The 18,753-nt window shown below is 45.9% G+C and overlaps 6 protein-coding genes across 6 annotated transcripts; 5 read left to right on the top strand and 1 right to left on the bottom strand.

Annotated features, from left to right (window-relative positions):
* Positions 1–2,294: 2,294 nt before the first annotated feature.
* CCR75_000803 (uncharacterized protein) lies at positions 2,295–4,247 on the top strand (the record flags this gene model as incomplete). The annotated part of the gene is made up of 5 exons (XM_067958909.1): positions 2,295–2,740; positions 2,799–2,997; positions 3,073–3,267; positions 3,312–3,399; positions 3,439–4,247. The coding sequence occupies 5 exons, from the start codon at positions 2,295–2,297 to the stop codon at positions 4,245–4,247; spliced, it is 1,737 nt and encodes a 578-aa protein (XP_067821482.1).
* A 455-nt stretch (positions 4,248–4,702) lies between these two features.
* CCR75_000802 (uncharacterized protein) lies at positions 4,703–6,823 on the top strand (the record flags this gene model as incomplete). Its single annotated transcript, XM_067958908.1, has 1 exon — positions 4,703–6,823. The coding sequence occupies one exon, from the start codon at positions 4,703–4,705 to the stop codon at positions 6,821–6,823; it is 2,121 nt and encodes a 706-aa protein (XP_067822025.1).
* Positions 6,824–7,688: 865 nt separating this feature from the next.
* CCR75_000801 (uncharacterized protein) lies at positions 7,689–8,608 on the bottom strand. Its single transcript, XM_067958907.1, has 2 exons — positions 8,025–8,608; positions 7,689–7,961 (listed from the first exon to the last, which is right to left on the bottom strand). Exons 1-2 carry the CDS (start codon positions 8,128–8,130, stop codon positions 7,864–7,866), a joined length of 204 nt encoding a protein of 67 aa, XP_067821483.1. The 5' UTR covers positions 8,131–8,608; the 3' UTR covers positions 7,689–7,863.
* Positions 8,609–8,795: 187 nt separating this feature from the next.
* On the top strand, positions 8,796–13,081 carry CCR75_000800 (uncharacterized protein). The gene is made up of 2 exons (XM_067958906.1): positions 8,796–9,148; positions 9,220–13,081. The coding sequence occupies exons 1-2, from the start codon at positions 8,801–8,803 to the stop codon at positions 12,493–12,495; spliced, it is 3,624 nt and encodes a 1,207-aa protein (XP_067822026.1). The 5' UTR covers positions 8,796–8,800; the 3' UTR covers positions 12,496–13,081.
* Positions 13,082–13,358: 277 nt separating this feature from the next.
* Positions 13,359–14,417, top strand: CCR75_000799 (uncharacterized protein; the record flags this gene model as incomplete). The annotated part of the gene is made up of 1 exon (XM_067958905.1): positions 13,359–14,417. One exon carries the CDS (start codon positions 13,359–13,361, stop codon positions 14,415–14,417), a length of 1,059 nt encoding a protein of 352 aa, XP_067822030.1.
* A 92-nt stretch (positions 14,418–14,509) lies between these two features.
* On the top strand, positions 14,510–16,018 carry CCR75_000798 (uncharacterized protein; the record flags this gene model as incomplete). The annotated part of the gene is made up of 1 exon (XM_067958904.1): positions 14,510–16,018. The coding sequence occupies one exon, from the start codon at positions 14,510–14,512 to the stop codon at positions 16,016–16,018; it is 1,509 nt and encodes a 502-aa protein (XP_067822031.1).
* Positions 16,019–18,753: the final 2,735 nt, after the last annotated feature.

The raw sequence follows: 18,753 nt of genomic DNA on the forward strand, positions 1-18,753 counted from the left end.
CCGTGTGTCGGATCTAGAGTCGAAGATCGACAAAATCGATCGCTTCCTCCATGATTTGGAGGAGTAACTTGACCACGAGCGCGGCAAGCGTCGCTCGTTGGAGCAGACGGTGCAGGCTCACCATATCGAGCGGTTGGAAGACCGTTCGAAGAGTGCGTACTCCATGTTGGAGTACGAGCGGAATTATCACACTCTTCGTGATGAGCCGTCGTCAGATCATCGCAGTTTCGAGGATATTCGGAACCGGCATGAGAAACTCCAGGTTCAAAATGAGAATCTGATTCGCGATCACAAGAATCTTTAAGGGATTCTTGAAAAGGGTGGTCAGATCCGTCCTCGGAAGAAGCCGCGTACTGATGGTACGGGCGGAGCCGACCAACGTAAAACGTAGGATGCGTTCGCATCCTACGTGGCAATTCTATTGTGTACGCATTGCCTCTGCAATTCAGTACACGGGAAGGCCCGATTAACTTGGGTAGTAGTTTACTGCTACCCACATTAGTGATTACACGCTTAGGTAGGTTAACCGTAGAGAGTAGCACTATATCATTAATTTTAAATGAATGAACATTTGCTCTTACATGTTTGTCTGCATTCCGTTTCTGACGGTCCACTGCGTTAACAATGGAATCCTGCACGTAACGGATTATTAATTCTCGAGTTAGCAGAAATTCTTCTGCTGACTCAGTTGTTTTGTCTTTTTCAGTACGCTTTATTCGCACTGCCATGAGATCTTTCTCATCTTCGATGTCGATTTCTTCGACATCGACATCACTCGCGTCGTTGTTAACTTCGACGCGTGATGAGCATGAGCCAGAAGTGGTTTTGCTCGTGCGAGTCCACCCACCCCTTAAACTAGAGGATCCCCCTACTTGGGTGGGTGTGCGAGGATGGCGTAAGCCATTCACTAAGAACGGTGTATGTGTTGTAGACGCATGCACCGAATTATTCATGGCGAATTCGACCATCGGTAAAAACTCGCTTAAATTCGAATACGATTGGTTGTAACCTCGAAGTATCTCTTCGAGGACACGATTTTCGCGCTCTATTTGACCATCCGTTTCTGGGTGATCGGATGTTGACATAGTCAGCCGTGTTCCGATCTCTCGGAACACGGACTTTAAAAGCCTCTAGCGACCCAAAGACATATGTCGCGCAACTTAAGGCTCAATGCCCAAGTTTTGGCACGACTGCCAAATTTGATTGAGCGAATGCGACTTGCATTTGCTCGTCGACGATGTGACGCGCCCTTATGGCATCGTCCAACTCGACAAACCATCTCAAGAGGGAGTCTTCTTCGACTCCCCTATACTTAGAGATATCAATCTTTAGAGTTTCGGGACGACGCGTATGCGTCATCCAGGTACAGGAGTCTGTACCTGTTGTAACCTCAACAGTTCTGCCTGTTGAGAGCCTTGCTGATTCAGCAAGGCTACCTTCTCCTTCACCTCGACAAGTTCATGTTGTATGAACTTGGCGATGGCTGAATGGAAGGCATCTCTGTCAAAACCGGACAGCATGGCCAATATGGCATCGCTCCCTACGGTCGAACTCATTCTTTCGACCGCACTCCTTTCTATTTCACTTGAAAAGGAGTAGCTATCACGCGAAACGTGATGCGTATTCCCACTATCATCTGACATGTCCATGTTAGATGTAGGAAATGTGATCCTTGGACGGACTACAAAGTGCTATTAGGTGTAACGGGGCACTACAACTTGTACTGCTTCAGTACAAGTCCACTTCGCACTGCTTCAGTTGCGAGTGGTGCCTTACGTCACTTCACGTACACTAGTACGTGCAGAGGAAGTCTTCTCTTTTAAGAGGGTTTATTATAAACTGTATTAATATAACTAAGTTCTTCTTGTCTATCTACTAAATACTAACTTAATTATAAATTAATACAAAACATGTGTTATAGGCTTATCTGTCTTTCTCTTTGCGCGCGTCCAGCGCTGACTGGATCGCGGAGAAAGTAGATATAATGGTCTATATCCACCAATGGATAAGCTTTTAGAATATTACCGTGTAAAGTAATATTCTCCAAATATTATGTACCTTTTAGATAATATATTAATTAACAACCTTTAAGGAATTAATTTCATGTAACGATACACCCATTTACACTAACACAATTTGTGAGCACTGTGCCTAATTAATGGTACAGTTCCTTCAGAAACATTCAATTTTTGGCGGGAGCGATTTCAAGTTCAAATCGAAGTTAGCATTTTGGCGCGGCGTCGAACTCAAGCAGCAATCATCAAAACATCTCAAGAGTTGTTGCTCTTTTTTTCATGATAAAAGAAGAGGCAATGAGCCCGATCCGCCCAAAAGCAAAGGAGTTATTACCGCTTACTCCCATCGTGACCGAAGCTTCACGCATCCATCCGAGTCCCAACCGCACTGAGGCTGCAGCAGCTATGCTGCATCTGCTCACGGGTAGCAAGGGCGAAATATCCGAGACCAGTCTAACTTTTAAACCCTCAATAGCTAAGCGCCGATACGTGCGAAAAATTTCAAAGAAGGTTGGGACGTCCACAAAGAGACAGATTAAAACAGCGATGATTGACTCGAATCCGGCGGCGAGGGGAAAGCCTCCAGTCAGTCGGGCAACCAATACAGAAGAGCTTAGCGACAAAGAAGCTGGGAACCAAAATTGGCGAATAAATAACAATGACATATTAATTCCCTTTCGGGAGTACAACCGGAAGGACAAGTCGCTCGGCTTGCTTTGTGAGAAGTATGTAACCCCGCTTGGTTTTCGGATGGACGTTGTTGAATTTTTATTTGTGATATAGTTTTTTGAAGTTGTACCAAGATGATAAAACTCTAGAAATCTGTCTAGACCAAGCAGCTACGGAATTGAGAGTGGAACGGAGAAGGATATACGACATTGTTAATATTCTCGATAGTATTCATCTCGTAAGCCGTAAAAGTAAGAATCTCTACAACTGGCATGGACTTTCCTTCCTTCCGGCTTCAATAAGTGCAATGAAGGTAAGCATCACTGATGTCATAAGTGCTTACAAGTTCTGAAAACCAATCGTATTTCATAGCAACTTTATGCAAAAGTTCCCAAGACGTCGTCGTCGGGTTCCGATGGTATCGACACCCAGCCCATTAGAAGTAAGTTCCACTACTGTGTGGATGCAACTTTTAGTCACGCTAATTAGCCCCGTGCCATTAGGGGATCGTCGAAGGGGCAAGTCATTATCGAAGCTAAGCCGAATGTTTGTTCAGCTGTTCCTCGAAAAGGTTGCCTATTCGGTCAAGCGTGAAATGTACAAGTTAAATTAATTTTGTATCGACAGGAGAATTGCATAATCCCGCTGGATGAAGCAGCCAAACAGCTCCTACAGATGGAAGAAAGCGAAAATGAAGACGATCGAATGTTAAAAAGTACGTTTATCGGCAGCTGAGTTCTCTTATTGAACACAGTTGCTTATGTGACGGCTACTACTGCAGCCAAGATTCGCCGACTATACGATGTAGCGAATGTGCTTGTTAGCGTGGGACTGATCGAAAAACTGCAGCTGTCCAGCTCTCGAAAGCCCGTGTTTCGATGGATAGAGCGGAGCACTCGAGGTGTTTTAGATGCTTCTTCTAAAAGTTATTCTCAGAGCGTTGACAGCGTCAACAAGCCTCTTCAGCTAAGCTCTCAGAGCACAGTCGCCACTGATGCTGAATCCATTTGTAGCAGCGTGCACGTTGACGATACAGAAATCCAAGAGTCTACGGAAAGCGATATGTTTGACAAAGGCAGCGATTCTCAGTTCGACGGCACTATTCACAACGTCATGGAAGGTAATCAAGGCAGAAGTGAAGTGAGCATGTCGGATGGCAAATCCTCTTTGACGAATCGTGGGCAACAGTCAGGAGCTGTTATGGGGTCGTCTGAAAGCGCAAGTTCAATGATTCTTCTTCAACTAGATGCCAACAATGAGCCAATTCACCCTCGACTGATTCTTCGCCAACAGCAAGAGCACGTGAAAGTGCATATGGAGCAATACGTCCGTGAGTACGTCGCGTATTTGAGCGCGCAACAGATGTCTCGACAAGCCAGAAATAATGCCGAAGCCAGCCCTTTGAAAGCCTTTGCCGTTCAAACTGATGAAAATGGCAGTTTGGTGGGGCGTTCACTATCGCCACTCACAACGTCACCAGTTGCTACCGAGCGTGATGTTGAGGCAAGCCACACGGTCTCTTATCCACAAGGCAAATGTTATGCATCCGAGCGGACCCTGTAAAACGATCGAGTGGTTACACTAATTGTGAATTTATATCGTTAAAACTGTAATATTACAATTGCTTGTGCGCCATTCATTAATTTATCAATCTCTCTATTGATATGTTCGAATCAGTTACTGGAGGTCTTAGCTTTATGAAAACAACAACAAAAGCCATATCAGACGATATACGCTTTCGTGTCGATACATCTGCCTTCTCGAATGTACCAGTAGACTGGACGTCACAGTCTAGAAGATTCGAAAACATTAACGGGTCATCCCTCCCTATTTACTAAAGAGCATATGCCAATCGGACTATCACCCCGCCTGAGAAGAAGTTTCGATTTTAACCCAAAATGAGAAAGATCGTTTGATTAGCATGAGCGCTTGGTTTGTTGCCGCTTTCCTTTTCGAGCTCTTCCAATGATGCCACTTTCCAATTTTCCAAGTTTGAATATAATCTTAAGAACACAATCATGAGCGCCCCGGAAGCCGAAACGTTTGCCTTCTCGGCTGATATCAACCAGTTGTTGAGTCTTATTATCAACACATTCTACTCCAACAAGGACATTTTCTTGCGTGAGCTCATTTCAAATGCGTCAGACGCTCTTGACAAGATTCGGTACTCGTCACTGACCGACGCCGATGTGTTGGACACGGACAAGAACCTTGAAATCAAGGTAATTCCAGACAAGGCTAATGGCACGCTAACGATTCAGGATTCTGGTATTGGTATGACCAAGGCTGACCTGATCAACAACTTGGGTACGATCGCCAAGTCGGGCACAAAGGCCTTCATGGAGGCGCTTGCTGCCGGTGCTGACATCAGTATGATTGGCCAGTTTGGTGTGGGTTTCTACTCGGCCTACCTCGTTGCCGATCAGGTTGTGGTCCACTCGAAGCACAACGACGATGAGCAATATGTGTGGGAGTCTGCCGCTGGAGGCTCCTTCACAGTGACTCCAGACACGTCAGAGCCGATTTTGCGCGGCACGCGAATTGTCCTTAAGCTTAAGGAAGACATGCTTGAATACCTCGAGGAGCGCAAGCTTAAAGATCTAGTAAAGAAGCACTCGGAGTTCATTGGCTTCCCGATTAAGCTATACGTCGAAAAGACGGAAGAGAAGGAAGTGACTGACGACGAGGAAGACGAAGATGAAAAGGAGGGCGACGATGACAAACCTAAGGTTGAGGAGGTTGAAGAGGAGGAGGGCGAAAAGAAGAAGAAGACGAAGAAGGTGAAAGAAGTGACGCACGAGTGGGACCACCTTAACAGTCAGAAGCCCATCTGGATGCGCAAGCCGGAGGATGTAACCCACGAAGAGTATGCTTCCTTTTACAAGTCGCTAACCAACGACTGGGAAGAACACGCTGCTGTGAAGCACTTTTCGGTTGAGGGCCAGCTCGAATTTAAGGCCTGCCTCTTTACCCCCAAGCGTGCACCTTTCGACATGTTTGAGGGCGGTGCCAAGAAGAAATTGAACAACATCAAATTATACGTGCGTCGAGTATTCATTATGGACAACTGTGAAGACCTCATGCCTGAGTACCTCTCATTCGTCAAGGGCGTTGTCGACTCGGAGGACTTGCCGCTCAACATTTCGCGTGAAACTCTGCAGCAGAACAAGATTCTTCGTGTGATTAAGAAGAATTTGGTGAAGAAGTGTCTTGATATGTTTGCTGAGCTTGCCGAAGACAATGAAAAGTACAACAAATTCTATGAGTCGTTCAGCAAGAACCTGAAGCTTGGCATCCACGAGGATTCCACGAACCGTACGAAAATTGCCAAGTTGCTTCGCTATCACTCGACCAAGTCTGGTGAAGAGGTCACTTCGCTTGATGACTACATCTCGCGCATGCCTGAAAACCAGCCTGGAATCTACTACGTGACGGGTGAGAGCAAGAAAGCAGTCGAGAACTCGCCATTCATCGAGAAGCTTAAAAAGAAGGGTTACGAGGTGCTTTTCATGGTTGAAGCCATCGACGAGTATGCCGTACAGCAGCTCAAGGAGTACGAGGGAAAGAAGCTCATCTGTGCCACCAAGGAGGGTTTGAAAATGGAGGAGTCGGAAGACGAGAAGAAGGCTTACGAGGAAGCGAAAGCTGCGACGGAAGGCCTTTGTAAGCTCATGAAAGAGGTGTTAGATGACAAGGTCGAGAAGGTAGAGATCTCAAACCGCATCGTGGAATCTCCTTGCGTGCTTGTGACTGGCGAATACGGCTGGTCTGCCAACATGGAACGTATCATGAAGGCGCAAGCGTTGCGTGACAGCAGCACTTCTTCTTACATGAGCTCAAAGAAGACGATGGAAATCAACCCACTTCACCCTATTATTAAATCTCTTCGAGAGAAGGCTGATGCCGACAAGAGCGACAAGACGGTCAAAGACCTGATTTGGTTGTTGTACGACACCTCTCTTCTTACATCTGGCTTCAGCCTTGATGATCCGACTACCTTTGCCAACCGTATCCACCGTCTCATCAAGCTCGGACTCAGTATTGATGACGATGATGAAATTGCGGACGAAACCATGGAAGACTTACCTCCTCTTGAGGGCGAGGACGAGGAGGAGAGTACGATGGAAGAAGTGGATTAAGTACTGGATTGCTTCGAGTAGTTGGTAGTAATTTTCATTTTTGATGGTGAGGTTTAGCATGAATTCAGTAGGCAAAAATTCAATATATTTACGATTCACCCAAATTCATGTAAATTTGTCACGAGCAGTGCATTTGACACGAGTTGTAAGACATCTTAGAATTCACCTAAAAGCGTAGAAGGCATGCGTGAACGATGTCATATTAGAAAAGCTCGACGTATCAATAAGAATTATACTATTAAATCCAAAATTGAATTTAAGCGTGTCGCGAGTGAGAGATGGTGATGAGAACGTAGTGTACGTATTGCATGAGGTATATTTCATAGGATATTCAAAAGAAGGTTATGCAGGGATAAGCTACCATTCTGCGCGAAGAACTATCACATTATCACTACTTTCAGCTTGACCGCTTCTATCGTCTCATTAATCATAGCGTGGGGATTTGTGTGGCCGCTCGAATGACTGGTGCTCTATTCAAATGTTAACAAGCTTGACTCATCTTGCTCAAAAAATCGAGCATTTTCATATTCAGCCATATCGTGTGCATCTTGCCATTGCTTGCTGCGTCGGCAGTAAATTCACTGGGCCCGTTAAGAGATGCAGACGACTTTCGAAGTGTCTCCCGCTTGACACAATGTTCGTCTTACTAAATGTACATATTGCATTATGAAATAGACAAGTAATTTCGGGCACTTATTTTACCATCTTGTATTTTTGGCAATAACCGCATCACAACTTCAGGAGACCGTTAAGCTTTACAATACTAACATGCACCTGCCGGTAAGGGACTAAAGGAATAGAAGCTGCTAACCGGTCAGTAGATATATACAGCCTTTTGCAAAGTCACATCAAGACAACATAATAATAAGCTTTTGCTGATGGCTGAGAAGCAAACGGGTAACCAATCGTTGTATTAAGGCATCGCGATATATAAGCCAGAATCGACGTTATCGTACGCTCGTAAACTTGACTAGCGATTGTGAGCGGGCCGCCCGGAAGAGAGGCATCAACCAAGATCTGATATAAGTATTAAGAACAAACTACTTGATATTTAGCTTCTCGCGGCGAGCCTTCATTTCTTGGTCAATGATTTCCTGAGGCCGCTCCGATGAGAAAAGGTCGTGGCCAGCTTTTTGCTCTATGGGGAGAACAGTATCAGTCACAGTAACGACTTACAGGAACGATGTGACAGCTAACGCACGCTTTCGGATAACGGGATAAGCGCAGATGGCCAGGCATATGGACGTGCCGACGAACACCTTGCCGCCCTGGCCCAGTGGCAGCTTCTCTAGAAACGTAAGTAGCATTACAACCGAAGCCTTTGATTTCGCTCCTTTGATTTACTCCTGTTTAAATCGCTGAGCGACATAAACAGGTTTTTTAATTATGGTAAACCTGCCAATGAGTCCAATCAGAGCTCAATTGAATAATCCAATATTGAAGCCACAATGGAAGCTCATCATCAGGGTGGACCATATCAAAACGTAAGCAAATAGCGGCAACAAGTGAGAGAAAGAGCAACAAAGTACATTACAACAGCAACTTTACCAATCGTGCTGTAAGTGTAGACTATTAAAACAATCATTCGGCCTTGCTCTGTTTCAACAATCGCATCCGACATGCCGTGCACGTAAATGTTTCTCGTCGGGGTACTACCTCGTAGTAATATTGCACCCAACATACTTGCCGTTAGCGTGAAGTCTATTCTTGGTCTTGTAAGCATCATACAACCTTCTCATCGAACGAATCCGGTACACTCCCACCGGTATTAGCAATGCCATCATCATGGATTACTCGCTTATCCGTTGGACAAGGAGGAGATTGTGAATCGTGCGACATACTTCTACTGTATTTGAACCTATGAGAATGAATACTTTGAGGGCGAACGTCTTTGTACAGTCAATAAGAAGCCCCACTGAGTAGACATCGAGAGCGCCTAAACCCATTTGCCAACGGACTGGCCCCTATCGTCGCCCAATGCACGCCTCGTCCCACTCGCGTGCTTCGATAGGCAGCAGGATTAGCATGGTCTCGGATGACGCTTTCGCTCGCGAAGCCCAGTGTGGCGTATGCACAAAGTCGTTTAACATCCTGCGGCGCCGCCACCACTGTCGGAGCTGCCATATTGCAATTTGCAAAGAGTGCGGACAAAAGGCGATCGACCGCAAAAAGCCTGAGCGCACGCGGCCGCAATGGTACTGCATGGGCTGCCTGGACGAAGACGCGACGCTCGACATCACTGGTTCGCGACAAAGTGTGAGCAAGCGCCGCAGTTTGTCAACTTCCGCATCGTTTGGGCCGAGCAGCGCGCCGCAAGTCACGAATGTAAGTGCCTTCTTTTCTTAAGTTGAAGTACGTATTGTGTATTTTTACAACGGGTGTGTTGTGATTGACAGTTGACGAGCTCGACCAAGTTTTGTATTGAGTGTGGCTACGAATTACCACCACGCGTTAAATTCTGCATTGAGTGTGGTACGTCAGTGCGACCGCAGGTCAAGTCCCCAGTGAGTGCCGACGTAAAAACGGTCGAAGTAGATCGAGGCAATCGAGGATCCCGAGACTCATTGGGATCAAACCTCATGGTCATTGATGAGAATAGCGATTCTCCGACAGAGCATACGGACGGATCAGACGACGGCGCACCTGTGGAGCCGAACCCTGGGAGTGTAGTGTCGCCGAAAAAGGAAAGTAATGGCGAGGCTACGAAAGTAGCTGACGACATTGCATTGAAAGCAAAGGAGTTTGAAGTGCTCGTGGAACAATTGCAGATCGAGAATGAGAAGCTGCGGAATCGTGTGGAAAAGTGTAAGCGCAAAATCTCAGACGCCGAACGCCGTAGGGTTGAAAGGGAGGACGAACATGCTCGTGCCGTATCAGAAGCGACAGCAGCTGCAACTGCGGCGGCAATTGCAGCAGCCGAAACGCAGACAGCGAATCGCAGGGCGTCGGATCCAGTTAAACCTGTGTTTTCTCCGAAAATGGCACCGACAAACACCGGAATGGGTGTAGCTGCGAAAGTGCATCCAGAGTACTTCAAATTTTTTAACCTACTTGCAATGGGCCTTCCTGCGGAACAAGTGAAGATAAAAATGCAAGCTTCAGGAGCTGATCCATCAATTCTTGATGATCCAGACGCAGTTATTGGAGGAAATACTCCAAGTGTAGGAAACGCCAAAGCTTTGACGGATACAAAGGCTGGCACGTTGGTAAAAGACGACGAACAGTACGCTAAATTTTTCAAACTTTTAAAGATGGGAATGCCGGCTGAGCAAGTAAAGCTTAAGATGAGTGCGAGTGGCCTGGATTCGGACCTTCTTGATACACCGGATGCGCTACTGCTGGGACAATGTAGTGCTACTTCACCTACTTTGACGTCCAACAAGATGTTGAGTGTGAAGGAAGATCCAGCATACGAAAAGTTTTTTAAGTTGGTGAAAATGGGCATGCCGCTTGAGCAAGTCAAAATGAAAATGAATGCCGTAGGCTTGAATGCAGACTTGTTAGATACGCCTGATGTCCCATCTCCAAATCAGACTTCAAGTGGGACTAAGGTTGGGCTTCTTGCGGGGATGTTGCCTCCGAAAAAAGCTGTACTGACTGGTGTATCAGCTTTGCAAACAAGCCTGACATCGAAGTTAAACCAGAAACCAGTATCAAACAATCAGGAGGAGTCTCAACTTCCAAAAAAGGAAACAGTCAAGCCGAATGTTGAGTTGCGTCCGTTGTTTTGGACGCGCGTTCCTATTAATGTTGTCAGCAGCACTGTCTGGATGAAATTAGACGACTCACATGCCGAGTTGGACGTGGATGAGATGGAGTGGATGTTTCGCAAAAATCCTGCAGATACTTTAAAGAAGCTCGATGAGAAGAAAACTGAAAAAGTTCTTACGCAGCCCAAGGAAGTTCTTTTGTTTGACCCAAAGAGACAGCAAAACGTTTCAATTGCTATTGCTCGATTCAAAATGTCGTCCGAAGATATCAAGAAAGCAATTTATTCGTTGGATAGCCAGAAACTGGGATCGGAAGTGTTAAATGTCCTTATCTCGATTTCTCCGACGCTGGAAGAAATTGACATGTTAAAGAATTACGACGGAGATGTGAAGTTGTTAGGAAATGTGGAAAGGTTTTTTCTAGATTTGCTGACGATTCCGCGGTATACGCAACGCATTAAATGCTTTCGGTACAAGGTGCAATTCGAAAGCCGAATTCTAGAGACCCAGGCACAAATGGATATGCTCGTCGCAGCCACGGATCAAGTGACTGAGAGCGACAAATTTCGCCGGGTACTAGAGAATATTTTGGCCATCGGTAACTATTTGAATGGTAATACGCCGCGTGGTGGTGCTTACGGATTCAAACTCGATACTTTGATGAAATTGCACGCTCTGAAGTCGGTCGATCCCCGGGTAACATTGATGCATTTTTTGCTGCGTCAGCTCGAAGAGAAGGCCCCGGACGTCATCACATTTGCCGGAGAGGTCCCTCATATTATCGAGGCGAAAAGATTGTCACTTGATCAATTGCGTGCTGATCTGTCTTCGTACAATGCTGAGTTGGCCATGCTGAAAGGTCAAGTGCGTGCGTCTCAAAATGATCACATTGAGGGTGACAAATTTTATGAAGTAATGAGTCCATTCGCAAAAGACGCAGAGGAAGTGCTAGCAGAATTGGGGCGCGATTTTAATGGTTTGGAAACATCTTACCAAGAATTAGTCAGCTCTTTTGGCGAAGATCCTCGTAAAGTTGGGCCTATGGAATTTTTTTCGATCTTGTACGAATTTGTGACAGAATTTAAAAAGGCTTACCGACAGAATCAAACAAAGGAGTATCAAGCTATTTACGAAGAGATGGCAGCGGCCCGAGCGGTTGCTGAGGTAGAAAAAGCTGAGCAATTGAAGCGGGATGCTGAAAAACGGCAACGTCTTGAAGAGGAGCGGCAGCAAAACTCACTTGAGACCAAGGCGATTTATGCCGAGATCATGTCCATAATTACTATTTGGACTGGGAAACATTCGCCAGGAAACGAAGAGACAGTCATCGAGCAATTTAAAGACACTTCGCGGAAGTTTGGCACGAATGCAATTACAGCAGATGAGTTCTGTGAACAGGTGCGACAACTCTTTGGATCAAAATGCTCCTGCCGCATTATTCCAAATTCGGCAAAGCTATTACCGGACGAGGATAAGCGGAATGGGTTGCTAGAGGCATTTGCGCGCTTCAAAGAGCTAGTGAAAAAAGAAAAAGAGTCGAAAAAGCAACAGCGCAATTTGCTCGTTTCGTCTTCGCCAGCGGGGCGCGAAAGAGCAGGATCGTCCTCGGCAGGCCGTAGACGGAATAAGGTCGCGATTCCTCAAGCAATGAAGGATATTGAGCCTGTGGTCGGAGAAGAGGCGCAGCTGCTTCATAAGTCCATTTTAGAGTCAGTTCTGGCCGCGTTCAATGGCGATGCAAAGAAAATGAAGTCTTTTACGTCACACACCCGCAAATATGGCAACGAGCAGATTTCTGCGCACGAGTTCTACCAATATTTAATTGACTCGTTCGATCCCGATTTTGTGGGACGTTTGGTACCAGACCTCGCACGTCTTCTGCAAGATTCCGAGAAACGACACGCCCTTATTCGAGCATTGTGTGAGAGTGCTCCAGGCTGGGCTAAATTCGCGGGCTTATAGGCAAATGACAGACAGACGTTCAGGTGGTTCTTATCGGATTAAGAAAGTTTTCTAATGGACACATGACTCGAGCTTGTCGTTTGGCAGGGCTATGCCGTTTCCTGTCATTGTGGAAAATAGACTCAGTTTGTTTTAAGCGAAGATAATCAAGTTGCTTTATAGGGAAGCTGGTGAGTGCCTAGGCCGACGCGCGGATATATTGGGCACTCTCCAGCTTAGTGGTCACAACTCCTGCTGATCCTTGAGGCGACGCGCCCAGCGCTTCATATCTCCTTGCTCTCGGAGCAGATAAGTAGTTCCGCTCAGGCGTCTTGATTTTAAAAGCGAGGCGCCGTGAGTCGACATTATAAATGCGTCGAATGGATTTGATATTTAAAAATTCGATGGCCTTGAATGCTTATTGCAAACTCTCGTGCTGGTATAAGTTAAACTTGTCATTGAGGGCGGGGAAGCGCTTCTTCCACTGTGGCAGAACCAGATATTTCTTAGCCTGATGTGGTAGCCAGCCACTGGTCGGAACAGCAACATTTTAAATGCGTTCTTTATAATAAAGCCTATACCTATTTAAATAAAAAAATAATGTCCCTCGTGACAGCTGTCGTTGATCTGTCAAAGATGCAAAAGTTCTAATAGGATTAAGTGCTGTCCTCTACCTCTATTAATCTGTGCAAAACCTCTCGGCAGCAGTAATCTCCGAGTACGCTTGGACATAGTGCGAGCGAGAACGAATGCTGATGCTGTCCCGAGGAATCATTGCCACAGCGAGACGTTGAAGTAGTTTAGTAGAATTTAATTGGACATTCAGTAAATGCGCAATTCGTACTTATTGTGTTCCACCTTAAATAACGGCTGCACTAGTGTCGATGACAGCGCTGCTGATTTCGTTGCTTCAATTGGTATTTCTAGCTATGGCGTCTATGCCCCAACCATTGATATTGCGTGTGGAATTCCAGCAGCAACACAATCTACCGGACACGCTGCAAGGTCCAATGACCCTACGGCTTTCAAACCACCCAGCGTCGCTGGCTGAGTTGCATGAGGTGCTTGACCGACAACTGGTGGCACATCTTTTGGATTTTAGGGTAGATAATAGGCAAATGATGAAGCTGAACATGACAATTGAGATATATAATCAAGAAAAACAGCGGTTTGTAACACTTAAGGAGATCTCACAGCTAGGAGAGCGGCGATCAAGACTTAGCATAACGCTTGCCAATGCCGATGCAGTGTTTCCAGGCCATACATGTTTAGCTCTTCCATCAAAAAACTTTACGGATATAGCTGGAGACAATAAAATTGAAATTGATGGAAGGGTAGTATTTATCAGTGAAGTTGCTAATTCCGGCAAAGGCACGGGACTGACAACATGGGACGGATCGGTTGTGCTGGCAAAGTATCTAGAGCACAACCGTCACAGTGGCATTGCCGGAAGTCGCGTTGTAGAGTTAGGATCAGGAACAGGGCTAGTTGGCATCGCTGCTGCAATCCTCGGAGCAAATCAAGTAATATTATCGGATCTCCCGTACGTCGTTGACAACCTTGCCAAAAATGTGGCGGAGACTGTAAAGCTTGCAGCTAGAATTGGAAGGCCTATCGAGAGTGAGGTATCTGTTGAAGTACTGGATTGGTTTAAGCCCCCAACTGATCTGGGAGATATCGACATATTGCTTGCATCGGACGTCGTGTGGGTTGAGGAGCTCATCCCGCCACTCGTGGCAACCTTCGACACATTACTGCGCCATTCAACCGCCAAGACGCGAATCCTCATGTCACACCAAAAGCGAAGCAATAGGTCGGATCGACTCTTTTTAATTGAATTAAACCGCTATAAGCTCATTCGGTCGCGAGTTCCAGCGAGCAACTTTCATCCAGATTTTTTTTCGGACCACATAGAAGTGTGGGAAATTGTACGAGCGGTGTAGCCTTTGAGCTGTTCAACATTTTTCTTAAATTTTAAAATCAAATTCTGACATTTTACATTATCTTATCCAGCCACTAACTTCTTTATAGCCACATGTTCAGCCTTTTGCACTACCCCGCCCGCCAGGCGGCGCTCCTGGTCCGCCGCCATGCCTCCACTGAGAGCCTGCGATGGAGTGCTGCGATGAATAAGCCACTTTCTGAGTCGGATCCGCAGCTCTTTGACATCATCGAACGCGAGAAGCAGCGCCAGCGCAATTGCATCAGTCTAATTGCGTCTGAGAACTGTACGTCCGTGGCCGTGCTAGACGCGCTGGGCTCCGTAATGTCTAACAAATACTCAGAGGGATACCCTGGACGGCGCTATTATGGTGGCAACGAGTTTATCGACCAAGCCGAGAATCTTTGCCGCGCACGCGCCCTTGATGCTTTTAATCTTGACCCAGAGAAGTGGGGGGTTAATGTGCAGTCTCTTTCAGGATCACCAGCTAATTTCCAGGTATACACAGCGCTTCTTGCGCCTCACGACCGCATAATGGCTTTGGATTTACCACACGGTGGCCACCTTTCGCACGGCTATCAACTAGGGCGTAAGAAAATCTCCGCAACGTCCATTTTCTTCGAAAGCATGCCATATCGCTTGGATGAAAGCACGGGACTCATTGATTACGATGGGCTGGAAAAGACAGCAGCGCTGTTCCGTCCAAAACTCATTGTAGCGGGCATTAGTGCCTACTCGCGCCACATTGAGTACGCGCGAATGCGTGAGATCTGTGACCATCAGGACGCGATACTGCTTGCTGACATGGCCCATATTAGTGGTCTAGTCGCTGCTGGTGTTGTGCCCTCTCCTTTCGAGCACGCAGACGTGGTAACCACTACGACGCACAAGTCGTTACGGGGACCGCGTGGAGCCATGATCTTTTACCGCAAGGGCCTACGTCAAATTGATCCAAAAAGTGGCAAGGACATCATGTATGATCTTCAACAAAAAATTGACTTTGCTGTATTTCCTGGACTTCAGGGGGGACCTCATAACCATACGATTGCTGCTCTAAGCACGGCGTTGTTGCAAGCGCAAAGTCCAGCATTCAAGGCTTATCAGTCGCAGGTCATTGCGAACGCTCGTGCCATGGTATCGGAGCTGATGAAACGGGGCTATAACGTGGTTTCAAACGGCACTGACAACCATTTGGCGCTTGTAGATGTCAAAAGGTCGCGCGGCATTGATGGCTCCCGTGTTGAATTTGTGCTCGAGAGTGCGAACATGGTAATTAACAAAAACACAGTTCCTGGTGACAAGAGCGCGTTTGTGCCTGGAGGTATTCGTCTAGGTACACCTGCACTGACGACTCGTGGTTGCACCGAAGAAGACTTTCTTCGCGTGGCTGCCTTTATTGACAATGGTGTGGTGCTCACAGCAGAGCTTAATGAGCGTGCTCGTGGCCAGGGTGCAAAGAAAGTGAAGGACTTTAAGGACTTTGTGACCGATGATGCTGAGTCCAAGAAGAAGATAAGTGCACTGAAAAACGAAGTGACTGCGTTTGTACGCCAATTTCCTACCATTGGCTACAGTGAAGAAAGTATGAAGTACGCGGATTAGTGGGGCTCGCAAGCTCTATCTATGCTCATTGAGTGAATTGTCAATTTCATGGCGATGATGTGATACTTCGTAGAATAGACGGACACTTGTTATCTTCAGTTGATAGAAGACTCCTTGATTCGTGGCGTTCAGCAAAACTCTCTTTGTTCGATTTTGTTGAAGAAGAGCATCTCACGAAATAGGAATTTCTGCAGAAAACAGCGTGTTTGAAACACATTTAACATGTCTTGCGTCACATGCATTAAATGATCGGGATGACAGCATTCAATCATTTTTAAGTTTTGTCCAGTGTGCGATGCAATCACTTCGTGGCCATCCGTGGCAGACTTGCTCACTGCCATTTCGTGCAGTGACGGAAAAACCGTAAAAAAATCTTAATTCATTTCTGTGCTCTGACTTTATCATATTAATACCAAGCTATGTATGCGCCTTCACGTCTGAAAAATCCCGTCCGTCATGGCAAGGCTATAAAGCTCATCGTCCGTCGTCGTATGGGCGGCTTTCTGGGCGCGTTACGACGTAGTGTTGCAGTCTATGCGTGCTTGCGCACCGCATAATCGTGTCTTATAACGATTGGCGGGGTTTATTTAAACTTACATCAACCAATAAATAGAACTAATGTCTTCTTGCGTCAATATTACCAAATTTGGTAATGTTAGAACAATTTGAGTCAAAATTAATAAAAATAATAGTCTGTACTTCTATATTTATTTCCTCTCATAGGAAATAATATTCATTATTCCTCTTATAGGAAATAATACTTATGTGACGGGACGCCCCAATACATCATTGCCCCCATTGTAAAATTATTATCACGTCTTTCCCTGTAATTTTGCATTATTGGTCTTAATTGTTAATTTCAATTTTATCGCATTATTGATTTTTGAACAGAAATCAAAACGTTTGCGCACCGCGAGTTAACGATGACGGTTGATAATGTTGTTTCTCATGACCAGTTGAGAAATTGTGCGCAAGTTGCGACTGATCCACTGGCGAACGAAAGGACACATCGGTCCTTAAAAAGAGCTGTTGACAGCTCGTCAAAAGATGGGTCGTCTGGTTCAGGAGAACCACAATCTGTTCCGAGACTATCATTCTGTAGCTCGGGACCATCAGGCTTTGGCAGACGCCATAGACCGTTCCGGGGTGATTCGGCATCGGAAGAAGCCTCGTACTGATGATAAGGGTGGAGACGCCCAACACAAAACGTAGGATGTGTACGCATCTTATGAGGCAGCCCGATCGTGAATGCATCGCCTTGGTGGTGCTACACGGAACGAGCCGCTATACTTGGGTAGCAATTGATTACTACCCAAGTCCACATTCGTCACACCATGTTTTGGTAGGTTTACCGTAGCCAGTAGGACTAGGTCGTTAACATAAATGAAATAATCTTGCGCTTCCATTTCGTCAGAATTCCGTTTCTGTATGTCGACCGCATCAGCGATGATATCCTGTACGAAACGGACCACTGTTCTCTAGTCAACAGGAAATCACCCGCTGACTCGGTTTTGTCTTCAGTGCGACCGGTGCGCACTGCGATATTGTCATTTTCCTCATTAGTGAGAGCATTGTCGATCTCATTAATATTGTTTTCGATGCTGAGTCTTTCAGCATCGCTACAAGTGTCAGTAATAGCATTATTAATACTACTGAGTTTGTCCACTTCAAGCTTGATAAAATCAACATTGTATCCTTTGCATTGACCTTAGGGCCGGTGTGTAATGAGCAAGAGCTAAAACTTTTTTTGCTCGAGCAAGTCCCTCCCTCCCTTAAATAAGTGTCTCTCTCAAACAAGGTGGGTATACGTGGATCGCGTAATAAAACTGTGTATGCTTTGTAGAAGCATGCACTGAATTGTTGATGGCAAATTCTACCATCGGCAAGAACTCGCTCCAACTCGTAAAAGAGTAGACGTATTTGCGAAGTATCTCGTTTGGGATACGTTTTTTGCACGCTCCGTCTAACCATCTATTGTCTAATGATCAGAAGTACATTTTATACACAGTTTGCCAAAATTCCGCCATGAATCTAGGGTCTCGATTTCACGGGGTAACTCATGGTGTCAAAATATCGTGTCAACAAAGACACGAGCATAGCCTTTGGCTGTGATCGACTCCGGGACTACAGCAACATTTACCATTTTGCTGAAACGATCAACAAAAACACGAATACCATTATTCTTGTGATCGTCGTCCGGAAATCCGAAGACGGAGTCCATAAGAACGGACTGCTAACACTCTGCCGGAGTAGGCAGAGGTTGCAGCGGAGCATTGGATGAAGCACTGGGCTTCACCCGTTCATAAACTTCGCAAGCACTTATGTACTTGCGGACAAACACATACTGGCGTGGCCAGTAGAAGTTGCGACTTATCGTGAGATAAGTCTTTTCACGTCCCCGATGACAACTTATAGGTGCATTTTGGCACTCATTCATGATGCGTAAACGCAAATCATTATGGGTGGGGAGGACGACACGAGGTGTGTCGCCAGCAATGGCTGTATAATACAGTTAACAATTGCGTGTTGTGTATCGATCTGTTGAGGATCGATACAATTGTCAACAATCCTTTTAACGATTGTCGGAATGGATTTTTAGGGTAATCCATCAGCCCTAAAAGAGCCTTGTCTTCTTAATAAGATCTTTTGACGTCGTCAAGTAACGTTGACGACGGAACATTTATTGTTGCAACAGTAGCCTTATGCTCACTATTGATTGTCACAACATTGGCCTT

Source organism: Bremia lactucae, linkage group LG2 (genome assembly GCF_004359215.1).
Source record: "Bremia lactucae strain SF5 linkage group LG2, whole genome shotgun sequence".
Lineage (NCBI taxonomy): Eukaryota > Oomycota > Peronosporomycetes > Peronosporales > Peronosporaceae > Bremia > Bremia lactucae.

Coding starts and splice junctions, on each gene's coding strand:
- CCR75_000800 (XM_067958906.1), top strand. CDS start 8,801: ATGCACGCCTCGTCCCACTCGCGTGCTTCGATAGGCAGCAGGATTAGC. Junction 9,149..9,219: donor GCGCGCCGCAAGTCACGAAT/GTAAGTGCCTTC, acceptor TGTGATTGACAG/TTGACGAGCTCGACCAAGTT.
- CCR75_000801 (XM_067958907.1), bottom strand. CDS start 8,130: ATGCTACTTACGTTTCTAGAGAAGCTGCCACTGGGCCAGGGCGGCAAG. Junction 7,962..8,024: donor TTATCCCGTTATCCGAAAGC/GTGCGTTAGCTG, acceptor TTCTCCCCATAG/AGCAAAAAGCTGGCCACGAC.